Genomic DNA, 17,363 nt, shown 5'->3' with positions numbered 1-17,363 from the left:
ATTCAGATCAACTGAAAACTGAAACCTCCTCTCAGCATTTGTACTCTGGATTTCTTCACTCTTCATTGTATTTCATTTCTGGTAACAGAAGCTATTCAGCACAGCCTGCACTGAATGGCTGCATTCCCATCCTTCTCTGGATATAATTTGAAGGGAGAACCAGAACAGTTTGGTCTCGGGCTTGGTACAGAAATCACAAGGACAGCAGCAAGAGGAAAATGCCAGGCTGACTGAACCACAATACTAACTCACCACTGGTCACTATCAGGTGAAATACTGCACCACTGCCAGCTCCTCCTGCCATTTTCTGTAGGTGTTTTATAACCATATGCCAAGGTTTTGGCACATTTGCTTTTGCATTTCTCCTCTTCCAGGGCAGAGGTCCAGGGGAAACCACCTAAAGCTCATTGCCTGGGAAGTCAGACCCATGGGTGGGTCAGACTGATGGCCACTGCCATGAGCAGGATCTAGTAATTACAGCAAAACCCACCAAACTAAAGAAGAGATTAAAGCTGGCTGTACTTTGCATTTAGTTACACTCAAGGCATGGGGGCTGGGTAGTTGCAGTGACTCGGAGATTTCCAGATAAAACATCAGTTTTTGGGAAGATGCTTATCTATAATGAATTGTTAGCAGTTTGGCTGCTCTGCTAAAATAAAACTCTTTTAATCTTTCAAAGAGAATCCTGAGCTATTTAATTGATTAGCAGCTTTCTAATGAGAGGATTAAGTGCACAGTAGATAACTGAGATGATTGACAACTCTACTGCACCAGCCTAAAACAAGATGCCTCCTTTTCCCCAGCACTTTCCAATTAAATGATTAAGTATTGTTTACTGGGACTGGGAGGATTACAAGACAGTAGGTGGATTTATTAGCAGAGAAAGGAAAAACACTCCTACACAAAAGGAAAAGATTATTTTGAATGACTAACAGCCATGGCCATGCAAAGCATGACTAGATCTAACAGAGTTATTCACTCTCAGGTTACACTCCAGCCCTTCTCCCTCTTTCAGACCATTTGTCAGTCTATCCAGTTATCTCCAATGTGTTCAGCATTTCCAGCTGTCTTATGCAGACCATTTTCTGAGTTTATCATGTAGATGGTTACAAAACTACTTGATACTGTCACTGGGGAACTTAGCTCACTATTAGACACAATCTCACTTCTCTGGAGCAGGAGACCAAGATGTTTTTTAACAAGCAGGAGCTGCTTCATTAGCAGCCCTTTAGTACATGTAGGCACTGAATCAAATCACCTAAATACAAGCACCTGAACATGGCAGGGGAAATAACATGGTTTAGCATCTTGCAGCAAGAACATCCAATTTTACACAAATTAACAATTTATGTGAGAAGGTTTGGAAGAAAGGGGGAGGAGGAAGATGCTCTTAAATTCAAGCTATCAGGCTCCATAGTTACCGTGCCTGAACCAGCCACTCTGCTTTAACACAATATGTACCATTTTTACCAGGCTGGGGGGAAAAAAATCAAGACGCTGAAAAGATTTCCAAATTTATGACCTCTTGACTGCACGAGAAATGAGACTACCCCTTAATCTTACAATCCCTTCCTTTGCCTTTTAGGTAAGCCTCCAACACTCTGCATGGGAAAAGTTAAATGAGATGTAGTTAAACCAGATGTCAAGAGCCAAAGTTTTGTTCAGATTTTTCCCTGCCCTATTTCCATAGGGTTCCTACACAGGTCTGTGAGAGTGGCTTTGGCACAGCTGAGGAAAGCAAGGGTTGCCAGCTCTGGGTAAAGCTGCCAGCACTCCCTGCCATGGGAGCTCTCTCCAGTATGCCCCCAGCACACAGCACTGGAGAGACAGTGACCCATCTCAGCTGGTTCACTGGGAGAGCAAAGTCCCTGCCAGACAGGAGCCTCTGCTCCTGGAGACCACAGCAGCATATGAACAGAGTAAAATGTTTTGGTAATCTGTGGACTTGTATTTTTAACAGTCTGTCCAGAGCTCAGGGACCCATCCTGGGATTCTGACAAAAATGAAAAGTGTGAGATTTTCATTTTCCTCAGAGGGCTGTGCACAGCACCTGCTGTGAGACATAAAAGCAGCAGGCTGACGCTTCCACTGCTCCATGGAGCTGTAACAGGTAGAGCCATGAATAGGCTGAATTTCAACAAATCAATAAATTAAAGTCCAGAATGTCACAGAGAAATTGTGACAAAGAGATCCCCAGGGATATGAAATACAAAGATATTACCTCTGGCTCTGGAAACCTCTGAGCCCTAGTTTTCAGAGAGGCTGTACCAATGGAGATATTCTTGCTCATGTCCTGCAGCAGCTGCTGTGAGCTGCAGGAGGCTGGAGAGGGGCTGTGGGGAGCTGTGATCCCAAAAGGCTGCAGAGGAACACACTGAGCTGATTTTAATGAGTGGCAAACTCTGTTATCCAGAGTTCATCAAATATGAATGGCTGGTGAAACTGGTCATCATGGCTAGCAAGTGCTGTGTCAAGGGAAAAGCAGCATCTGAATAAATGTGAGGAGAATGCCTGGAGGATGTAGAGTCCTGCAGAGGACAGCCCCAGGGATGCCCAGACTGGCCCGTGCTCCAGAGTGCCACCTTGCAGGAGCCAGCCTGGGGACAGAGGTGTCACAGCTCCAGCTGCTCTGTGCCAGCCTGTGCCCCGGTTCCATAAAGAGGGAAGGGCAGTGTTATTCCCATGGAGAGCACCCACTGTGCTCCCAAACACTGGAGCTGCAGGTCCCTGAAGTGCAGGCAACGAGTAGGAGCAGAGATGGAGAAAGCTCCTTCACCAAAGAGCACCTGGCCTTCCTTAAGAGAGCCAGCTGTCCTCCCTGCAGTGCCCACTGAGGGTCAGGAGAGGCAGGACAAATTTCCTTCTCTGCCTGTGCTCAGTGGCATTGGTCTCCTCACCCCCTGCAAGTGCAGCCCCTGCTCTCACCCTTGCAGTTCAAATACCTGCCCAGCACCATCTCATCTCTGAAGTCAGCCAGTCTGGTGCCAAGAGCATAAACTCATTTTTTCCTCTCTACTCTCCTTGCATCACACAATTGCTCAGCTTTTCTAAGCAGCAAACTTCAGTATCTCATTACTCTGTCAGCTGCCATAACCAAGTGCCCACAGTTACATGGCATTTACTCCTTATTTTGAGCCAGCTGGCAGCACCCTCCTTACCCAGGGGCAGTCAGGATACCCATCTATGAGCACCAGCACAAATCAGGTGTCTCCCTTTTAAAGCTGGAGGAGAACAACCAAACTGTCCCCTGTGCTCCTTTGCACAACCCTCCCACATGTCCCTCTGCAAACAAAGAGTTTTGATGTACATTTAATTTTCTTCTTGTACAACAGGGAAAGAATAGATACTAGCTCTTGGGATTTTATCCAAGATAAAACTGCTTTTCAGGGTATGGAAAGATCCTGGGATGGGCCCACTGACTCTTCTTTCCCTAACTTGTTATCTTTCCAGTTCTCTCTTTCCATGTCATTTAATGAAGACTCATCCAAGCCATTCCAAATGTAAGGACTTGGCTCAGTGCAGGTGTTCAGCTTTCCCCAGGCACAGACTGAAAACACACATCAATGTGTGCTGCTCTTTGACATGTGGGTCCAGTCCCTCAGGAACTAAACAATTAATATTCACAAGCTAGGTTTGTTTTGCAAAGCTACTTCAAGCTTACCAAAGGGTGGATCCTCATTTATCACTTACCTGTGATTTATTTTTATCTTGTTTTTGTGAAATTGCTCTTAATCTGGTGGATTCTGCCATGCCAACTTGCATACCAGGATAACTTCTGTTCTAATAATATATTTTCCAAAAAAAATAACAAAACCTTTTCTGATGTTTCGAGTGTATCAGCATCAGACCCAGTAAACTGAGCAACATTTAAACACTTGGATGTTACTATCAGGAAAAATAGTAATACTGACAATAGGCCAGTCAAGAAATGTGAAGTAAGAATGCACAGACTTACCATTTTTGTCAGCTCTTCTGAAAATCTAGAATTGAAAGAGAGAGAGAGAAATGTGTTTACTAGGTTGCCCAGCACGGGGGTGAAGCCCTTTGCACCAGGACCACGCTCAGCCCCACACTCAGGGCAGGTTCAGGTGCTCCAGCCCCTCAGGACCCAGTGCAGGGGCTTTACTGAGCTCACCCTCCCCAGGGCTCAGCTCATCTCCCCCAGAGCAGCACAACTGGAACTACTGGTGGAAATGCTTTCAGCACTTCCAGCACCTCCCTCACCTAAGAAAACTGAATCCATTAATCCAACACCAGAAAAATACACACTAAAAAAAAATCCCAACAGCTGTGCAGCCAGTCCAGACAATTTCTCTGGAGTCAATAAAATCTCTTAAACCAAGTTTCACAGCTCTGCACTTGTGAAAAAAAATTATTTACAACATTTTTTTTAAAGCAAGTCTCCTGCGTGGGAAGGAGATTATATTTAGACTTAAAACTACAGCGTGGAGGAACAGCCCACAGAGAGGAATCAAATAGCCATTTAAGAAGGAAAAAAATTGCAATAATGTGTAGTACTGTAGAATTGCCAGGGAGAAAGAGAGCAGAAAAAACTGCAATTTTTTCACCAGTCCCATCTGAGGAATTGTCCCCTAACAGTGACACCAAAATCAGCTGGTCACTTGGAGGGCCCTTGCTCTGATTGAGTTTTTAACCACACACACTGATTACACTTTCATTAGCTAACGCAACTTACTTGAAGCATATGTATTACTTCATTTTACACAGTCACACCCCTTAACAAAAATCCTCTTATGGGGTCCATCTCCAACATCTGGTGTCCTTTGTAGGTGGCTGTTCCTCAACCCCCCCTTTTGAGTAAGCCCAATATCTTTTTTTTTTGCATAACTTTTACTTTGTCAACCCTGCAGAGCTGAGCTGCCATCCTGCTTGTGTTTTACATGACTTCTGCATCCCTAAATTACATCCTTCATCTCCTTCTCCAGGAGATGTGCTGTTTTGCTCTATTGACCTTGCCAACAAAATGCAATTAATAGCAAAAGGCCTGTGCAAAGGCTGGAAACTTACAGGTGCCTGCCAGAAATGACCACTAGCACAGGTTGGCCATAAATTACCAAAAAATCAACTTGGGCAGAAAAGGTAAAATATTCTCATCATCTCTTCAGGCCTGACCCTATTAATTTGAGCAAGAACAGAGATTTTAGTTGTACAAAGAAATTTCCCTGAGGAGGGAATAAAAGCACCAGCAAGACAGATCAGAGTCAGCCATAAAATAGAATCTCATATTTTCTGGGTCACAAAACCATTAAATAAAAAAAAATACCAGAAGAGAAATTGCTGCACAAAACAAGAACCCCAAGAGACAAATTGAATTGCAGAATATGCTATTTCACTGAATATGGCTTAATTAAGGAACATTAATCATTCTTTTCTCCGAAGTCCTTGTGAGGCTATGCAGCCTGGGGCAGAGTCAAAGCAGGACTTTCTGGGACTTCAGCAGAGGCAAACCCCCTCTGCCTGAGCCAAACCAAAGTGTGGGGAGTCACAGAAACTGCCTGCAAGGATTTCAGCTTGTGACCACATCAAAACTCCTCCTGTGCTGACCTCCATTTTTTTAGAGCAATTAGAAGGTTTGGGAGGGAAAATCCAACCTCTCTCCACACTTACAGATTTCATTGATGTTAAGTTTGGGTTTTGAAAGGCCAGCCAGTCATGGTTTGTGCATGGGAAGAAGGAATAAATCCCAGCAGGACCCCAGCAAGCTGCATGGCTTTAGCACATACATATCCCTCACCTGTGCTCAGTATGCCCTGCCCACTGTATGATTTATTCCTCTCTTCATGGCTTGGACACCCCAAATCCTCACTCCCCATGAGCACTTCCAGATGAGGCACTTCTTTTCCTGGATGCTGATTATTTCTGGGCTTTTTGTTTCATCAACACATCCTTCTGCTGCTGAAACCAAGGTATTGCAGCCAGTCTAACACAGCAGGAGCAATGCCTGTCCTAAGGTCCCCTGGGAGATCACCATCCCACTAAGAACAGCTGGCAGAGGGAGAAGGGGAAGGCAAAACCAATAAGTAAAACATTGATTAAAATAGGAGAAAGGCTCAATCTGCAGTGCTGTGCTCCATGGAGCTGTTTACCTTGCAAGGAATACTTGGAGCAACAGGGGAAAAAAAATTAAGAAATGGAAAAAATGTTTAGAAATTGAAGTATTTATATACAGCTTCACTAAGTGAATATTTTAGGGCTTTAACTCTCCCAGATACTCTCTAAAGTATGACTATTAGTAAATGAACATGTTGATGTGTTGATGAAAGATCACATTGGCTGTGTCACTTATCAAAGTTTATTCTACAAGACCAAGCTGCTTGGCTTTTTTATTGCTAATGAGCAGGATTTATTCTTTCAACTTAATTGAACCACCTAAAATTTGCACACACATAAAAAAAATTAAACTGGGACACCTGGAGGGAAAAAAACAATTTAAGACAAAGTCATCTGTCAGCTGAGGCAGGCACTGCATCAAGGTATGAGCACTGGAATGAGTATCGGGAGGCTGATAAAGATGTAATATAGTCTGTGATAGCTTGGCAGTGCTGCCAAAAATGCTGCTGCTGTGAAGACCCAGGATTTATGTTCTGGCTCAGCAGAGTGCCCTCCCCCACATAGCCCAAAGACACCCTCTGCTCAGGTCTTGGATTAATTGTTCCACCGTGGGAAGGAGGTGGTGGGCCTTCCATAAGGGAAAGGTGTAAGATCTGGGGATGGAAGGGAAACCACAGCCCCTCACAGCTTCCCTGTGGGCCAGAGAGCAAGCCCATAATGGTGCCAGGCTCCCAGGGAGCTGGGGGCAATGACAGCTCCAGAAGAAGGGAAGACCAGGGAGGCTGCTGTGTCATCTCCGAGGCGGAGGCTGCAGAGCCCATCCAGCCCGCAGCTCCATCCCCACCCAGCAGCAAAGTCACTCAGGCTTAGCCAAGGCAGCAGCCCTGGAGGTCAGCAAGAGAGGAGCTGATGAAATATGGATGGAGAAGTGCCCTGTCCTGCCAGGCCCTCAGCAGCAATTGGCTTCCTGTGGCTGCGCGTGGCCCAGGAGCATCCCATGGGCTCGGAGCCGGCGCTCAGCCTGGCCAGGGATGCTCTTTCCGCTCCGTCACCCCCTGTTCCCCAAGCGTGGGGGCAGAGCACGGATCTCAGATGGGAAATGAGAATTATGCACTTCAAGTACCACAGCAAGCATCTCTCCCATCAGCTGTGCTTTGAAGCTATTAAGCAAAGCTCCTGAAGCACGGGCTAAGTCACACAGTGAGCCCACAGGATGCCCACAATATGGGCATTAACCCACTTCACAGGATTTATACAGGCAATGCATGCAGCTTGCTGTCTGTGGCATACTTAACCCATTTACCAGTGCCTTAGATGAATATAAACATTATTTTCTCTAGAGCAAAGAACTTTTGTCAAGATTTCCAATAGGTTTTCTCTAAATGTATTTTTTGCTATACCCTCAAATGGCTACTACAAATATTTAACTGCCAGAAGTAAGCATTTCAAAACCCTGGTGGTAATAACAAACTTGAAAAAAAATATGATGGTTTCAAATTTAAACATTTAGTTCTGCCTTCTCAAAGCTCCTGGATGAGAACATGCCACACTGGAGGCTGCTTAATGAAGGTTTTCTCACGAATTTTATTAAATTCACAATAGCACTCCCCTAAGAAGCCCAAGAATTATTAAAGGTTTGTGGAGTTTATAATCCCTTCACCAGGTTGATAAGATGTTGATTTAAAATAGAATGCAGCTGAGCTGAAATTCTGTTTTCCATCATAATATGAGTGCAGAATAGAGGACAAACATAATCGTGTCTCATGCATGAGGAAAGCCTATGGATAAGAAGGCATCCAGAGACCCACACAAACATAAAAATATTATTGATCCTCATACTATGTTCCTGCATTCCTGTCCTGGCTTTCTGTTCCTCTCCCTACAAGTCTTGACACTTCTTTGGAGTAGAGACAAGGTTTTATATCAGGTATGGCCTTTATCTCTCAAACCTGAGGCACCAGCAGGAATCTCCTCTCCTGCAGCCTCTCTCTGTTGCTCTTTCTGGTGAAAATGTGAGAAAATAATGACCTGAAGCTTTGTCACTACAGACTATGTCTTTAAACATCCTGAGGTTAATGAGTGTTCCCCATGCAAGGAGAAAGGTTTTATTTTGTGTTTCAGTAAGGAATATACCATTGGTGTAGAAATACTGTCCCACCTGCACTGGTTCCCCACAAAACAAAGATGCTGCAGAGCTCTGGGTCTCTGGGCATTTTCCACTTCAAAGCAGATCCTTTTTCTTTTTCCCTTGTTCCCCAAGAGAAGAACAGCTGACACCATGTCCCAACCTCTGCTTTCACTCTTGCCTTCTCTTTAGACTTCACCAAACTGTCCTAAATTAAAGTTGCATGAGAAAGGTAAGAGCTGCATCTGATGTTCTGACCTGCTGACGTTCAGCACTAGAAGTTACTTTTCTGTTCAGCTTCATTTCAAGCACCCACTTGCAAAGCCCTGGAGATCAGAGGAGAAGGGATGGGCTCTCCTGTGTGATCCTGTACCTGGCAGTGAGCAGTTCCTGAACGAAGAGAGCCTGGCCTGCCCTGGCCCTCCTCTCCAGCTGTGCCTGCAGGTACAGCTCAAGGGAAGATATCAAACCATGGGTTTCACAAAGGGAGGATAAAGGAGGAGGAAAATAGCCCTCCCAGTTCACTCACAGTCAGAAGGTAAACAAGGACAAAGGAAGGGGAAAGAAGCAACCTTGAAAAAAAAACCCCAACAAACAAAATGGAAACAGAAGAAAAAAGGTCAAAACAGAAGAGGAGTGAGAAGGGATCCTGGGATTCTTGTGGCTGCAAGAGCCTTGCTGTTAGGGGTTCACCTCTGCTTTCACTCTTGCCTTCTCTTTAGACTTCACCAAACTGTCCTAAATTAAAGTTGCATGAGAAAGGTAAGAGCTGCATCTGATGTTCTGACCTGCTGACGTTCAGCACTAGAAGTTACTTTTCTGTTCAGCTTCATTTCAAGCACCCACTTGCAAAGCCCTGGAGATCAGAGGAGAAGGGATGGGCTCTCCTGTGTGATCCTGTACCTGGCAGTGAGCAGTTCCTGAACGAAGAGAGCCTGGCCTGCCCTGGCCCTCCTCTCCAGCTGTGCCTGCAGGTACAGCTCAAGGGAAGATATCAAACCATGGGTTTCACAAAGGGAGGATAAAGGAGGAGGAAAATAGCCCTCCCAGTTCACTCACAGTCAGAAGGTAAACAAGGACAAAGGAAGGGGAAAGAAGCAACCTTGAAAAAAAAACCCCAACAAACAAAATGGAAACAGAAGAAAAAAGGTCAAAACAGAAGAGGAGTGAGAAGGGATCCTGGGATTCTTGTGGCTGCAAGAGCCTTGCTGTTAAGGGCTGCGCTGGAAATCTGTCATTGACAGAATGGGTGAAAATGGCAGTTCTGGATGTACATTTGGAAATGCACCATTGGCACAACTCAAATTCTCTGTATCTTCTATCCAGACACTTCACTCAGTCCATGGGGCTGAAGAAGCACAAACCAGATTTGGCCACATAAGTGAAGTTGCAAGAGGAGCCATAAGAATGAGAGATGGATTTGAAATTATCTTTCTGTCAAAGAATAAAAAAATCAGATAAACGTCAAAATTAGTTTTCAGCAAAAGACAGGGTAGATTAAACAGAAAGCTTCATCTGACCTGAAATGAAAGGAATCATGTTCTTCAGGAGTGTTTAAAATAAAGCCAAAAGTCAATGCATTTAGTCCCTGTTGGCAATAAAGAAGGCAGGGATGGCAGTGCAGCTTGGGGCTCACAGTCCTGCCATGGGGATGCTCACTCATAACCAAGGCTGATCCTTGCTTTAGATGCCAAGCAGGACATGAGCTGTGAAAAAGATGGAGCATCTTCACCTGCAGCTGCTGTGACTGACCAGGCCTCAGGTGCTCTGCAGTTCACATTCCTGCTGTCAACACAGGCTTTTGGCAGTCTCAGGAAGGCAGGAGCAGGTGAGCAAGGACAGCAGATCAGGCAGCTCTGAAGTGCTCCCAGAGAGAGCAACACCTGCATAGACATTTCCTCACCTCGAGGGCCATCCACCTCAGCTCTGTGTTGCATGTGCACTCATTCACACTCAGCAAATACAATCTCACTTTGGCTTACCCATAGAGAATATTCACCCATGTAATACATCCTCCTTTTCATAAGCATTGTGACATTGAGGATTTGTTCTTGACTGGAAATGTCACCATCTCCTCTTGTGGGTTGGATCAGCTCTGTGGCAGTTTTTAATACAGGGGGTTTGTTCTGGTGGGTGCAGGAAGCATCGGATATCCTGTGTCCATCCACAGCTTGTGCTGGGAGTGGGAATGCCTGCTGCAGATTGCACATGCTGCCAGCCCTGGGCCTTGGGCTCTTGCAGCTGGAGCAGACCCAGAGAAGGCACCTGAGGGTGGGCACAGGATGGGTACAGAGCCCTTGCTCAATCTCAACCCCTTATGATGATTTGACCAATGTTGTAAGAGCTGACCATTCATTCATTCATTCATTCAAGCTGAACTAGTAAACATTATTCAACCTTTTTTAATCCTTTACCTAAAAGGCCAGAGGCAAAGTAAAAGAAAAGCACAGAAGCCAGCCCAAAGTTAAGATCCTCCAAGTGTCAATAGCCAGGCTGATGGTAGAAGACATCTTAGCCCCTTGTTGTGTTTTGTTCCTCTTCAGCCCTCAGTTTTGTCCCACAACAGCACAGTTGTGTTTCTTTGGTGGAAAGAGCACAGGGAAGTTCGTTCTGACACTCCAGACACCCTCATGGAGGAGTCAGAACAAGAACATCGGGGATGGATGAACTAAAAGAAAGCCAGAAGAGGAAGAAGGAGTGACTAAGGTACTATTAGTGTCAAAACCATTTTATCTAATTCATAACCAAGCCCAAGCTTTCCCCTCCTCCTCCAACCCCCAAGAAACTGCCCACATGGCACACCAGCTCATGGAAACGTGTTAGCTAAACAAAAAATCTTGCAGGTCTTTTACTTCTTCCTCCCCCATGGAGAAGCTGCACTGCTGCATGGCTGGGACTCACTGCTTCCCCAGCACATCCATCAGCAAAAATGTGAAGGAGTTAAATGGAAAACAGGTTATCATCCCTGAGCATTCAGTGGGATGCTTGTTACTTTCATGCTAATGTGTGAAAATTAAGCTAAATAGGTGTTCCCTGTTTAAACCCTTTGTATGAAAGGGGGGTCTCGCAGTGCACTTGAAGAGCCCATTACAGCGAAGCCACAGCTTCAATTGGCTTTGCTATTGTGCCTGGAGAAAAAAGAGAAAATCAAGTTCTAAGGAAGGAGGGGAAAAAAAACCCCTAAGCTTTCAAATCTTACATTTCCAGAACCCATTTCTACTTTCAGCAGGTGAGAAAGGGCTCCCAGTACCATTGTGAAAGGGAAAAATGATCAGGAGCTGCACGCCCAGCTCTATTGTACTTCCCACTGAAATAATACAATGCTCTACTGTGTTTCCCATTCTGAAAGTTCATGGCTCTTTTCCTAATCTCAAAGTGAAAAAAAAAAATCACTTAAAGATAGTAAATTTGAATGGATAAGACACCATTTTGGTGGTAAAACACTCCTAACTCAAGAAATCTCTTACATAAATTTAATGCTGCTTCCTAATTGCATTTGTGCTCTGAAACTCAGATTCCAAATTATTGTAAAAATTCTGGCAATTTCAGGACAGATTAAAAACCAAAACAAGCCAAAACCAAAACAAACCAAAACAATATTAAAAAAAACAACCCAGGAACTCCATCCTGAACAAGTTAACTTAAAAGACATAAGGGTGTGAGTTGCACTTGTCCTTTCTGTTTCCCCAGGCTCGCTCCCCCAGGCTGCAGCTGCCCACCTGCAGCCCCTTCCACGGGCAGGATCACCCAGCAGGTGCTCTGCTCTCTGAGCTGTTTTTGGCAACCCTCTAGAGACAACAGTTCCTCAGGGAACCAAAATGCCTCTCAGCTCAGGGTGCTCAGAGGAGGAAGGAGTTTCAGTCTGTCCAGCCCACACCAATGCCTACGGGCTCAGCAAATTATTTACAAAATGTAAGGGCTTGCCTTGAAGAACTACTACTGCCTATCCTATCTCTGAGGAGAGCATGAGTTATCCTTTACTACAGCCAATGCTTCAGTAGTTTATTTTGCATTCATTACTTCTTTTTTTTAATTTTTTTTTTTTTTTAAGCTAGGAGATAGCAAAACAGAGGATCTGTCTGTTTAATTACTGGATGCTGCAAAAAGACTGTAATTACACCATTTGCTCTCAGGCTGATTCCACCCCATTCTCCCAATTCATTTAAGTGCAAACAGCCTCGGTAGCTCCCTAATCAGAAGGTCTATAAATACAGCAATCGAGGCACTGAGCACATCCCCAGCAGCCCCCCAAACCAGGATTAAAGACCTACAGTGCATCCTCAGATGCAGGACCTGGGAAAAAGGCTGCAGAACTGAGGTGCACACCCATACTCAGCCCGTCCAGAGGGTGCAGGGAACAGGGCACCCCAATGCCAGCCAGCACCGAGAGTCCAGAATCCTGCCAAGGAGAAGGACACAAGCGACATCTCTGTGCCCATCCGGTAAAAAAGAGATGCGGGGCTCAGGAGGGGAAGTGCAGCACCCACGCTGCACCCCATGCCCAGCCCGCTCCAGAAGATGCAGAACCAAAGTGCACCTTTCTCCCAGGTGTCCCAGAGAGTGCAGGGCAGGGGGACAGGGGACGCAGGCCATCCCGACAATCTGTGCAGCACCGGGACAAGTAGGGGCAAGACCCGGGCTGCACCCCCATAGCCTAGGCAGCCCAGGGGCACAGGCTCTGGAAAGAAGTTGTTAAATCCGGGCACCCCTACACCCAAGGAGCCCGGGATAAGCAGGAGCTGGGCTGCACCCCTTGCCCATCCCATGCCCATCCCATGCCCAGCCGGCCGAGGATACGGGATGCGAGACCAGCCCTGGTGCCGAGCCGCTCGCGGTGCAGGGTCCAGGTAAGCTGAGAACCGGACAGCAGCCTGCTCAGCTGCTCCAGGAGATGCTGGCCCCGGGAAATAACAGCGATCCCGAGGGCTCGAGGGGCTGCGGGACACCCACGCCCACCCGGCTGGGGGCTGCAGGAGCCGGCTCCAGCCCTGCCCGGCGGGTCCGGGCAGCGCAGCGCACAGGAGCATCCCCGCTGCCGAGCCGGGGCGGGCCCCCAGGAGCCGGGATGCGGAATGCGGGGAGCACTCACATCGAGGATGACGGAGGTGCCCTTCCTCTGGGTGGCGGCCGCCCCCGGGGCCAGCAGCTCCCTGTCGGCCAGGCCCTTGTCGCCCATCCTGCCGGCCGCCCAGCGCAGCAGCCCGTCCAGCCCGCGCAGCGCCGGCGCCGGCTTCCGCAGCAGCTTCTGCACCCCGGCCCGGCAGTAGCGCGCTGCCTGCTCGCACATCGCTCAGCCCGGCCTCATCCCGCCGCCGGGACTCCCCCTCCTTCTCCTCCTCCTCCTCCTCCTCCTCCTCCCCCTCGCACAGCAGCCACAGGCGGGCAGCGGGCGGGTCCGCGGGGGGACGCAGCCCGAAGAGCAAGGGGGGAGTTTTGGGGTGGGGGTGGGTCAGTTTTGGAGTGGAGGTAGGTCAGTTTTGGGGTGGGGGTAGGTCAGCCCCCCAGACTCCGGCACAAAGCATCCTTTTAGGGATTTATGTCTAAAAAGACTACATCCGTGTTCTCGCCCCTGCACAGCCTCTCTACACTGACAGCAGATTTTAGTAGCGGTTTGTGAAGGGACAAGAGAATAAATTTGTTGCTAGTGAATAAAACTTGCCCCTGAACTCCTATGTCTCCTCCAAAAAGTCCCTATTCAATGAATAGTCAGCGATTCCAGGTGGGGTATTGCAGCATCTGTGCCTACAGCACTAACCACAGTGCTCAGCTGGAAAATATTCCTAACCCTGTAATTCTGAGGATATTTCTGAGGATAAACCCTGTATTGTGAGGATATTTCTTTGAGAAACTCATGTGCTCAGCTTCAGCCTCTAAATTAGCAAGACTTAGACCTGCAGTAGAGGCACTAAGTCTTCTGGCAAAATGGCACTAGATAATTTCATTTCCTACTCCACATCTGAGGAGGTGCTCCCAGTTTGAGAAAGGCACCAAAGCAGGAGAGCTCAGAGGTTTCTCCAGAGTTCTGGAGTAGCCACAGCTCCAAAGGGCCTTTCCCCTTGCATGAAGCAGCCAGACCCTCTCAGAGGCAGCTCTAGAGAACTTCATGACCCAGCAGGGCCACGTCCCTGACTTGAACACCTCTGTCACAGCAGCCAGCACGCCCAGCAGCCCTGCCAGCCCTGCACACTTCCCACACGGAGTCCTGAGCCTGACCAGCAGCAGGATCACTCCAAAGGGCCTGGCCAACACTGCCTTTGGTGAAACAAACAGCAGTAAATTTTTTCTTTCAACAGAGCTTACACATTGCAGTTCACCAGAATGCAGACCCTCAGAAAAGCCTACCTGGAGGAATTATTTAGCTGTTCTTTAGCTATTCTTCTAATCCCCCATCTTTATTCAGGTAAATTGGGGTGAATTTTCTGTGTTTGAGGTGACAAGTGGGGAATGTGCATTTTCCTGTCAGCTGCTGCTCAAAGAAAAGCGAGTGGGAGCCCAGTTCTTTCTGCTGGAGTACATGGAAAATAGCTGGAAGCTCTTAAAAGCCTCTTAAACAAATGAGGCACAGAGAAGCCTAGCAGTAGGTCAGGACACCCAAGGGCTGAGCCACTCTTTTCACCAAGCGCTTGCCTTTCAAGGCTTCCTTCTCCAGCAATGCAGAATTCATGGGGGAAAACAGGAATTTCAGGGCATTATGATGGCTTGTGGAGCACTTCAATGGCTCTGTGCTCTTTCACAGGGATGCTCAGAGCAGTGTACAACCCAACCATCACTCAATTCCCAATCACATCTCACAGCAAAGCCAAGCTAAGCCACATCTTGTCCTCCTTGCCATGAGCTGCCATGTGGTCAGAGCTATTCTGCTCTTTTGTACTTGTACAAAGCTCAGATTATTCACATTCTTCTTTCTCCTTTAGACATCCCTTCACTAAAAGGCTGGATCAGACTGTATTGATCACACCCAGGTTAGGTTTAGTATAAATGCTTGCTAATTAAAACTATTGATTGAATGAATTTAGAAATAAGGTTCTTTGGATTTTCCTATTTGCCATGAAGATTCATTACTTGGATTTGAAGTCTGGGGCTATTTCTGTGCTTTTGTCAAAACCATTTCTTGCTAATATCAAAACCAGCTCTGTGGCATTGAAATACTCATTTTTCCTACTAAACAGATCAAGATAGAAAAAAACTTCTGCCATTCAGACATTAGGAAGAAGCCAACCATTTGTACTGGGCTGTGTTACTCGGGGCTATTCCCTAGTTCCCCTGAGGCTGAAGTCTCTCTGAGGAAAAAGTGGGAAGATTGTTACTACTAATCAGAGCCAGGTGAGGAAAGCAAGGAGCTCTCTGCTGGTGCCAGCCCATGTCACACCACAGCCAAGGGTGGGGGCAGAGGCACGGGGCTCATGCTGAGCTCTGTGTGCCAAAGTCATGCCCTGCTTCCTGCCAAGGGACAGGGGACACTGCCTGTCCTGTGCAAGTGAACACAACTGCAGCCAGGGCTCTGCCAGCCTCTCCCACCACCCTGTGCTGCTGCTCATGGCACTGACCCCAGCCATCCACCAGGGCCACAGGAAGAATCCAAAAACCAAACTGGTGATGGACAGGTGGAGACAGCAGGGGTTACTTGCCTCTTCAGCTGCAGCTCCTGGGCTCCAGCACATTTACTGCATTTCATTAAAGGTGGAGAGAGCAGGACCACCAGCAGCCACTGGCTGCCCTGAAAGCTTTATCCATAGTGCAGATGCTCAGTGGCATAGGAATTAATAGGAGAGAAGGGAGAGAATACAACTAGAAAGCACAGCCAGATGCAGGCAAAGTGCACCCCTGGGAAAGCAGCAAGTATTAATTACAGCTCCTGGTAGGCTCAGCGTGGTCAGGCCAGGAAGGGCCAAGGGCAGCAGAGCCCAGCGTGCAGCACAGCCACTGACCTGCTGGCATTTTGCTTCCCACGCTGTGCTGCAGGCACAGAGCTCCAGCCCTGCCCAGCAGAGGAAGGGGGAGCTGCAGGGAAAGGCAGCAGCTGCTGCTCCACCTTCTCCACCCTGACATTTAACACTGAGCCTCCCCTCTGCTGTGCTGGCCGGGCACACGCCTCGTTCCAGACCTCTACAGTGTTATAAATGATGGATCATTGGACAGGAAGGTTGTTAGAGATCAGATCTATTCCCTCTCACTCCCAGCTCCAAGTTCAGGAACTCTGAGATCTCAAAAAAGAGTATTGCCAGTCCAGTTTCAAGCCTGACCTTGACCTGACAGTGTGTTTTGCCTGGTGCATTTGGAGCTCCTTACGAAGCACAGGCTTACTTCTGCCACTGGCAATGTTTGCTCTGCCAGCTTTCATATGGGGCTTATTCAGGTGCTACATCTGTATTTTCCAGAAAGGCTTGGAGCAGGAGCACAAACCATGTGCTTAATTTCAAATGAGAGGCCATCTGAAAAACACAAGGCCTTCTCTGAAGGAAAGGTCCAAGAGGAGCAGAAGTCCTGCCCACACCCTGGCGTGGCAGAGGCAGTGGCTTTCATCTCCCCTTTGAGCTCTGCCTTCTCCCCCCGTCCATCTGCACCCAGCAGGCAGCTTTATTTAATTAAAAACTTCCAACAGACAGGACCTGCAGCCTTGCTTGGTGCAAAATGTCACAGATGACTTACTAATATTTACTGATGATTGAGGTTAATGCAACAGTTCAATGGCAGGAAGAGAAAATGGCAACCCTGTCACAGAGATGGGAATTTGGCAGAGCAACCTTGCTCACCCAGCCTGGAAGCAGAATTGACACTTTGGTTCCTCTATTAACTTATGTTTATTATAATGTAGCATGTAATCACCAGGTGACTCTGTCAGAAAATGTATAACCCAGCTTGAAAATGCCACTCTGCCAACAGCACCACGGTAACCCCCCAGTCTGAGCTGAAGAGGATCCAGGGAGACTGTGTCCATGTGCTAACTCTTAAAAACACAACAAAGCCCTCCCCTCTGCAGGCTGGAGGGAGCAGAGCTGTTTGGCAACACAGCTTGCCCTCCCCACTAATGAAGTGTCAAGCCCACCTCATCACTGGGATCACAGGCTTCTGACCCAGGCCCTGCAATCAGGGACAGCAAAAGCTTCAAATACACCATTTTACGTTGGGTTGATCTTAAACAGTTAAATTCTTGTTTAAGACAAGA

The 17,363-nt window shown here is 47.3% G+C and overlaps 1 protein-coding gene across 1 annotated transcript in view; it reads right to left on the bottom strand.

Moving 5' to 3' along the window:
- The window catches only part of NECAB2 (N-terminal EF-hand calcium binding protein 2), a 74,532-nt gene extending 61,048 nt beyond the window's left edge, over positions 1 to 13,484 (bottom strand). Inside the window, exons 1-2 of the mRNA XM_041400386.1 lie at positions 13,287 to 13,484; positions 3,956 to 3,980 (exon numbers count right to left, since the gene is read on the bottom strand). Coding sequence (XP_041256320.1) covers positions 3,956 to 3,980; positions 13,287 to 13,484 — 223 coding nt within the window. The remainder of the gene's footprint in view (positions 1 to 3,955; positions 3,981 to 13,286) is intronic.
- Positions 13,485 to 17,363: the final 3,879 nt, after the last annotated feature.

Source organism: Onychostruthus taczanowskii, unplaced genomic scaffold (genome assembly GCF_017590055.1).
Source record: "Onychostruthus taczanowskii isolate IOZ18803 unplaced genomic scaffold, ASM1759005v1 scaffold18, whole genome shotgun sequence".
Lineage (NCBI taxonomy): Eukaryota > Metazoa > Chordata > Aves > Passeriformes > Passeridae > Onychostruthus > Onychostruthus taczanowskii.
This window is presented reverse-complemented; position numbering and strand designations above follow the sequence as displayed.